This window comes from Nicotiana sylvestris, chromosome 7 (genome assembly GCF_000393655.2).
Source record: "Nicotiana sylvestris chromosome 7, ASM39365v2, whole genome shotgun sequence".
NCBI classification, from domain to species: Eukaryota; Viridiplantae; Streptophyta; class Magnoliopsida; order Solanales; family Solanaceae; genus Nicotiana; species Nicotiana sylvestris.
The window spans coordinates 25,053,524-25,062,354 of NC_091063.1; the positions used below are offsets into that span (position 1 = coordinate 25,053,524).

The 8,831-nt window shown below is 37.0% G+C and overlaps 1 protein-coding gene across 2 annotated transcripts; it reads left to right on the plus strand.

Annotated features, from left to right (window-relative positions):
- Window positions 1-348: 348 nt before the first annotated feature.
- Window positions 349-3,934, plus strand: LOC104219427 (sesquiterpene synthase 15b-like). Of its 2 annotated transcripts, XM_009770120.2 has the most exons (8): window positions 349-518; window positions 995-1,274; window positions 1,358-1,730; window positions 1,896-1,975; window positions 2,081-2,114; window positions 2,222-2,363; window positions 2,883-3,131; window positions 3,586-3,934. In XM_009770120.2, exons 1-8 carry the CDS (start codon window positions 426-428, stop codon window positions 3,874-3,876), a joined length of 1,542 nt encoding a protein of 513 aa, XP_009768422.1. In that variant the 5' UTR covers window positions 349-425; the 3' UTR covers window positions 3,877-3,934. The 2 variants fall into 2 exon arrangements, with proteins under 2 accessions (XP_009768422.1, XP_009768421.1); XM_009770119.2 differs by having other exon boundaries at window positions 1,896-2,114.
- Window positions 3,935-8,831: the final 4,897 nt, after the last annotated feature.

Here is an 8,831-nt window from a genome sequence, read left to right on the forward strand (position 1 = left end):
TATATTGTTAAATCAATTGATTTAACATTATTTTTAACATAATTGATTTGACGTGTCGGATTTAATTGAACATATAATGTTAAATCAATTATGATAAAAATAAGTTCAGGGGTAATAGGACCCCAAAAAAAAAAAAGTATTTAATTGGTAAATGGGTCATAGGATGAGGTGGATTTTATGCATTATTTCAATAAAAAAATGAAGGTAAAAACACACAACGTGAAACATAAGGACCACTAATATTTTACATTAGACGATCACTCAACTGGCCCTTAAAGCGTCATCACTAGTAGGAGTTCAATTTTTAAAGCTTTATAAATAGACTCATGTCTATGTGAACTTCTAACTTGAACAGAATTTCTTAAAATTCAGTTCTCTTAATTTCTAGTTTTCTAGACAAGAACTCCGTTAAAAGAAGAAGAAAAATGGATAGGAGTTCTGGAGAAGTTAAACGGCGGTGTGACAATCATCATCCTACTGTTTGGGGAGACCATTTTCTTGCCTATGCTCATCTCTCGGTAAATTTGTATTTTAAGAACCTCGTTCTTTCCTTTTTTTTTTTTTTGGCGCATATCTTCTTGTTTTTAACACACTACTAGATATGTCTTTGCTCATTTATTTTCAGTTGACGCAATTCTATTGATTCATCTGTTTGTAAATGTTGAAGCATGTGACTAAATATTTCATCAAATACCTTAAATTGTTAGAGAGGGCATGCTTTTATTTATTTAATTGTGTTTTAACATGCCCCTCATGTGCGGTTTGATTCTTTTTCTTAGACCAAGAACGTGAAAATTCTTTTTCGATAATGGATGTAGTGAGACTTGAACTCAAGATGTCTTACTATTATGATACCATGTTAAAATGTATAATCATCTCATCTAAAAGCTTAAACTGTTAGAGCGTTCACTTTTATTTACTTAATTATATCTCAACAATAAATAATTGAGAGCACAATGATATAATAAAAAGTTATATTTATTTACTCGCACAGGGAGCCAATGAATGGGAAAAGAAACAGCATGAGCACCTAAAGGAAGAAGTAAGAAAAATGCTAGTGATGGCTCCTTCCAAATCATTGCAAAATCTGAACCTGATAAGCGCAATCCAATGTCTTGGAGTAGCGTACCATTTTGAACATGAGATTGAGGAGTCACTGGCCTGTATCTATAGCTGTTATGAAGAATTGAATGGTGAAGCTTATGAAACTGACCTTCATCTTGTTGCTCTACGGTTTCGATTACTTAGGCAACACGGTTATTATGTCTCATCTGGTATGCAATTGTTACTCGAGTTTTTGTTGAAAAGAGTTTAAGTTTTAGACGCTGACCTCATAAAATATGATGAATTGAAGCAGATGCTTTTAGGAAGTTCGCTGACGACCAAGGAAATTACAAGAAAGCATTGGTTAGTGACGTGCAAGGATTGTTGAGCTTGTTTGAGGCAGCACAATTCAGAGTACACGGTGAAGAAATATTGGACGAAGCAGATAATTTCACCACCACTCATTTGAAGCTATTGTTGCCTACATTGAGCAATTCTCTTGCGATGCAAGTCAGGAATGCACTAAAGTATCCAATCAACTATACTATGGTGATAGTAGCAGCGAGGAAATACATATCGTTTTACCAAGAAGATAAATCATGTGATGAAGTGTTACTAAATTTCGCAAAATTGGACTTCAACATATTGCAGAAAATGCATAAAAGGGAACTATGTGATATCACAAGGTAATTTACTAATTAACATCACAACATTGAATTCTTTTTAAAAGAATACATCAATTTTCAAGAGACAGAATAGTTGGCAAAAGAATACATCATTTTTCAGATCAATGTAAAGTTCCCTTGATGTAAAGTTCACTTTTATTTTTAAAAGAATACATCATTTTTTAGGTGGTGGAAAGAATTGGACTTGGCAAAAGCATTACCTTTTGCAAGAGACAGAATAGTTGAGTTGTACTTCTGGAGTTTGGGTATGTACTTTGAGCCCCAGTATAGGTTTTCCAGAAACATACTTACCAAAATGCTTTGCTTCGTTTCTGTTACTGATGATATCTATGACACCTATGGAACACTAGATGAACTTACTCTCCTCACGAATTCAATAGAAAGGTAATGCAATTTTTTTTTTGTAACTTACTGCTTTAGTTTTGCAATGTAATAACTTGTACAGTAAATAAGTATTTTATTAATAACCTCACCTTCTGACGTAAACGTAGGTGGAACATCGATGCTGTGGAACAGTTACCGTCATATATGAAGCCTTTTTACCGTGCACTTCTAGATGTTTACAGTGAAGTGGAGAAAGAGTTGGCAAGTGATCATAACAAGTCATTTCGAGTCAACTATTCTATAACTACGGTAATTAAGTGGCGAATAGCTAATCAGTAAATTAAACTTTTTAAGGATGATTCATGCAGGGCATACACAGAAATTTCAGTAAGCAATGTCATGGCCAATGACCCAAAGGAGTTTGGGGAGATGGCTAATATGAAAAGCCGAGTACAGTAGCAGCAAACCAGCATAAATAAAAATTGTAAATTCAAGGAGAGGGTATTTCTTAATGGAGCATCTATAAGATGTTAAATAAAATTGTTGTTGCCTTTTTCATTGCATATCACAACATTTGTTCCATTGGTTTATACTTCTTATTTCATCGGGTAGGTAGGTACGAGTACACAACGAGGATCGAGCCACAGACTTTTACTATCTAAATCAAAGGCTTGACCATTGAACCAACAATTGAAAGTTGTTAAGCAGTGTCACTTTAAATAATATGTATCATTTATTGTTCGCATGACATCTACAGCAAAAATAGTTGATTAAATTGCCAACGTTCGATCTACGTTGTTCATGAGGTTTTACTCTTGTACCTTTCAGAAGAAAAAGTTGACGAGGGCTTATTTTCAAGAAGCCGAATGGTATCATGGGAATATAGTCCCAACAATGGAACAGTATGTGAAGAATGGAATTCGATCTAGCACTATCCCATATCTTACGGCTGCCTCTTGGTTAGGCATGGGAAATGAAGCAATGAAGGAGGCATACGATTGGATTGCAAGTGAACCTCCAGTTCTCGTTGCTTCCTCTATCATTGGTAGATTATCGAATGATGTTGTTTCGCATGAGGTATACTATATAAGTAGATTTTTTAATTCAACCTTAAATATTGGAATAACAAGCATAGTAGGAAATACGTTTTCTAGTTTTTTTAGTTCAACCCAAAATTTTAACAAATTTATACTTATTACTTGTAGTAGTATTTATGAGTTCGACCAAAAGTTATTGTGCAAGCTTTCTCAAGGCCTTTGGATGCTTCACAGTTAGAGACGGATCTAAAATTCTAATTCAATGGGTTCAAGACTCAAGTTCCAATTCATTAAATTCATCACGTTGTTTGAGTTAGGAGTTCATAATTCGAGGTTCACACTCTAATGGGTTTTGCACAAATAAATCTAGGTCTAAACTAAAACATATGGGTTGAATTAAACGACACCTATAATATCATAGTTCATACCATTTAGTTTAAACAATAATTTTGGCTCGTGTTCTAATAATTGTTGCTCTTTATATGGATATGCAGAGAGAAGTAGAAAGAGGAGATGTAACAGGTGTCGAGTGTTACATGAACGAATATGGTGTCACAAAGGAAGAAGCATGCACAGAGATTAGGAAAATATTGGAGAATAAATGGAAGGATTTGAATCGAGGATGCCTAGAACCTACCGATGTACCAAAAGTTCTGCTAATGCCAATGCTCAACCTTGCTAGGATGTGTGAGTTCGTATATAAAGATGAAGATGCTTATACTGTTTCCAAAAATAACTTCAAAGACATCGTTTCTCTGGTGCTAGTTGATCCCATTACAATATGAGAACTTGAAAAGGAAAAACATAAAGAAAATGAAGCAAAAAAAAAAAAAAAAACTAAAATTGCAACTCTAGAATGCATATATTGGAATGAATATCATATATGCAACTCTAGATATATATATATATATATATATATATATATATATATATATATATATATATATATATATATATATATGTGTGTGTGTGTGTGCGCGCGCGAAAAAGATTTGGGTTGCTGGTTCCAGGGCAAATAGACAATGCTTATATTTGGATAAGCTAAATATATTGGAATGAATATCATTTGGATTCGTGTAATTTGTTTAGTTGTTGGAGTTGAACTCTTTTGTATTGGAATGAATATCATTTGGTTTCATGTAATTTGTTTAACTGTTGGAGTTGAACTCTCTTGTTATACTTATAAGTTATATACATGACATCTTATCAATTTCGGACTTTGTACTGTTTTATTATCACTTTAAGCATATTATTAGAGCACTTGTAGTTGCTACCTGCTATTTTCTAGTTTGGGTCTGTGTTAATATTTTCTAGAGTTTGTCGTAGGTATAGTGGCTGTGGTCTGGAATGGTAGAGTAAGGTCATGTCCTCGTGGGGTGCCGGGGGTGAGAAGGGGGGTGGGGAAGGGGTCAGTGGATGGGACGAGAGGCAAGGAGGGTAAGGGGAAATAGGGAGCTTGTAGATTGAGGATCGGGTTGTGAAACATAGGCACGCTGACGGGTAAGTCTATTCAGCTGGCAAAGATTCTCCAGAAGAGGAAGGTTAATATAGCTTGTGTCCAGGAGACTAGGTGGGCAGGGTCGAAGGCGAGGAATGCGGACGGGTATAAGTTGTGGTACTCTGGAGTCGTGAGGGGTAAGAATGGAGTGGGTATCTTGGTGGATATGGATCTTACAAAGTCTGTGGTGGAGGTTAGGCGAGTGAACGATAGACTAATGTTTATTAAGTTGGTGATTGGTGAGTGCACCCTCAATGTAGTTAGCGCTTACGCGCCGCAAACGGGCTTGGATGAGGATGTTAAGAGGCACTTTTAGGAGGGCTTGGACGAGGTTGTGCGCCGTATTCCACCTACTAAAAGGTTATTTATTGGAGGGAATTTTAATGGCCATATTGGGTCAACTATGTTGAGGAAGCGTGTCAAGATAATAGAAGGAAAACGATATTTAGGAGAGAAACAATAAATTGCACAAGACAAGACAAGATTTACGTGGTTCGGCAATTTTTGCCTACTCCACGGCCACACAAAGAATAGCTCTTTATTAATTGAAGAGAGAAAGAAGAAGTTATGGGATGTTCTACAAATAAAAATGTAGACCCCTTTTTATAGGCATTTGAATGCCGTGCCGAGGTAAACGCTTACATCATAAGAATGCCGATGTAAGCGCTTATATCATAAGAATGCTGAGGTAAGCGCTTACATCACAAGAATGTCGATGTAAGCGCTTACATCATATTTTCATCTCTTTTTGATTTTTCTTTCTTTTGTTTTGTCTACTTTCACATACAACAATAGGTTTGGTCCTATCAATCTCCCCCTCAAACCTATGTTACATCAAGAAAGAAAATAAAGAAAGATTTGCTATTCTCTGGTGGCGCCTTCACTCTATCAGTCTTGAAAGCTAACTGAGGCAGTGCACAGCCTCAGTTTGTCAACACCGACAACTTTGGTCAACATGTCTGACGGGTTCTTTGATCCTGGTATCTTCTGTAGGAAAAGAGTTCCTTCATTTATCAACTCTCGGATATGATGATACCTAAACTGGATATGCTTCGATCTTGCATGAAACACTAGATTCTTGGCAAGATGAATTGCACTCTAGCTATCGCTGAAAAGCTCACAATTGTCCTGCTCTTTACCTAGCTCTTTAAGAAAATTCTTGAGCCAAATCATCTCTTTTCCAGCTTCTGAGATTTCCATGTACTCTGCTTCAGTGGTAGATAGAGCAACACTTTTCTGAAGTCTGGACATCCAACTAACAACAGTACCACCCAAGGTGAACACATAGCCCGTGGTACTTTTTCGACTATCCAGATCGCCGCCTAAATTTGCATCAACAAAACCTTGTAAGATAATATTGCTCTTTTTAAAACAAAGTGCCATACCTGAGGTGCCTTTGAGATATCGCAATATCCATTTTACACCTTCCCAATGCTCCTTTCCTGGATCTGACATGTATCTACTGTCAAATCCAACTGTATGGGCTATGTCAGGTCTAGTGCAAACCATAGCATACATCAGACTTCCTACTGCTGAAGCATACGGAACTTTGGACATGTACTTCCTTTCTTCATCTGTCTTAGGTGATTGGTCCTTTGACAGATTACGATGGCTTCCCAGTGGAGTGCTTCTAGTCTTTGCATCATGAAGACTGAACCTACTTAGTACCTTCTATATGTACTTTTTTTGAGACAACTCTAAGGTTCCTTCAGACCTGTTTCTGCTAATTCTCATCCCAAGCATTTGCTTAGCTGGTCCTAAGTCTTTCATTTCAAACTCCTCCGCCAGTTTTTGCTTCACCAAGTTGATCTCATTTATGCTAGATCCTGCAATTAGCATATCATCAACGTACAACAATAAAATGATATAGGATTCATCAAGATTTTTGATATAACAGCAATGGTCCATCTCACATCGTGTGAAACCATTTTTATGCATGAATCCATCAAATTTCTTGTACCATTGTCGGGGAGCTTGTTTCAAACCATACAAACTCTTCTTCAACTTACACACAAGGTTTTCTTTACCAGAAACTTGAAAACCTTCAGGTTGCTTCATGTAGATGTCTTCTTCAAGGTCACCATGCAAGAAAGCAGTTTTAACATCTAGCTGTTCCAAATGCAATTTTTTTGCAGCTACGATACTTAGCACCAACCTGATAGTAGTTAATTTGACTACATGAGAGAAGATCTCAGTGTAGTCAATTCCTTCCTTCTGCTGAAAGCCTTTTACTACTAATCATACTTTGTATCTCTTCTTACCATCATGCTCTTCTTTCATGGCTAACTTTCACTTATCAGAGTCTATCACCTGCATTGCTTTAACAAAATGCTCCGGTTCTCCTGCATCAGTAAGAAGTAAATAGTGAAGAGAGAGAGTTAACCTATCTGGAGCATTCGTGACTCTTTTAGATCTCCTCAATGTAGGTTCATGAGTAACAGAATCTGAATTTGATTCAGGTCCTAATTCCAGATTTGGTTTTGCATTTGATTCTATCTCTGGTTCCGGTTCTGGTTCTGATTCAGGTTCGGCTTCTAGTTCTTCTTCAAATTCGGCTTCTGGTTCTTCATCTTCAATTTCAGAATCAGTTGTAATCCCTATAGCCACTTCATTTTCTGAGATTTCTTCTAACTTAACTGTTTCAGACATTGTCTGTTTGCTGGTGTTGGTTGGTTCTACTTCAAACTTGTCCTTGTACATCACATTTTCATTAAATGTTACATTCCTTTGTCTTAGGATCTTTCTATTCTGATCATCCCAAAAATCGATAACCAAAATTATCATCACCATAGCCAATAAAGAAACATTTCTTTGCTTTAGGTTGAAGCTTATCTCTTTCATTAGAGTTTACATGCACATAAGCAATACAACCAAATATTTTCAGATATGAGAGAGTTACCTCCTTTCCTGTCCATACCTCCTCAGGAATTTCAAAATTCAACGGTACAGAGGGTCCCTTATTTATGAGGTAAGCTGTCGTGTTAACAGCCGCAACCCAAAAATACTTCGGCAATCCATAATGTATTCTCATACTTCTGGCTCGTTCATTCAGGGTTCTATTCATCCTCTCAGCAACACCATTTTGTTCCGGTGTTCCAGGAACTGTCTTGATCATTCTGATCCCATTCTCCGAGCAAAATGCTTTGAACTCTTGGATATCATACTCTCCTCTATTATCAGAATTCAGACATTTTAACTTTAGACTTGTCTGATTTTCAACTTCAGCTTTCCATCTTTTAAAGGTAACAAACACATCAGATTTATTTTTCAGAAAATAAACCCATACCTTTCTTGTGGAATCATCAATGAAGGTGACATAATAGCGTGAGCCTCCTAGAGAAGTTACAGGAGCTGGTCCCCACACATCTGTATGCACTAGTTCTAGCTTCTCTTTCTTTGGCGTCCTTCCCATCTTTGAGAAACTAACTCTCTTTTGTTTCCCGTAAATGCAATCTTCGCACAAACCTAATTCAACATGTTTAAGGTTTGACAACTTCTTTTTGGATGCCAAAAGCTTCATTCCCTTCTTACTCATATGCCCGAGCCTCTGGTGCCACAATGTTGTATCACGACCATGATCAACTGTTGCTATAGTATCTCTTTCTATTGCAGTTGCATACAGTGTTCCCCTTTTGAAGCCCTGTGCCACAACCAAATTCCCTTTGGTTATCTTCCACGATCCGTTGCCGAATGTTGTTGTATATCCTTCATTGTCAATCTGACCCATAGATATCAGATTTTTCTTGAGGCCAGGAACATGTCGTACATTTTGCAATTTCCATAGCGTGCCTTGTGAAGTCTTTATATGAACTTCACCTTTTTCGGCAAAGTCGAGAGGTTCACCGTCTGCTAGATAAACTTTCCCAAATTTTCCAGCAATATAATTATGCAATAATTCTTTGCATGATGTAGAGTGAAAGGATGCACCTGAGTCCAGAATCCAAGATTCGACTGGACTGTCTGCACAACAAATTAGTGCATCACCGACTTGTTCAGCAATTACATTTGCTGAATTTTCTTCCTTCTTCTTCTTTGGTTCTCTACATTGACTACTGTAGTGACCCTTTTTATCGCAATTCCAACAAGTAATGTCCTTGCGATTTTTGGATTGTCCTCTTCTCCTTGACTTTGATCTGCCACGACTGTAACTCTGTCCTCTTTGGTTGATTCTCCCCTGCTTTCGGTATTAAAAGCAGATCCTGGGGAATCACTTGATTCTCTTCGGCGAATATCTTCGCTTAG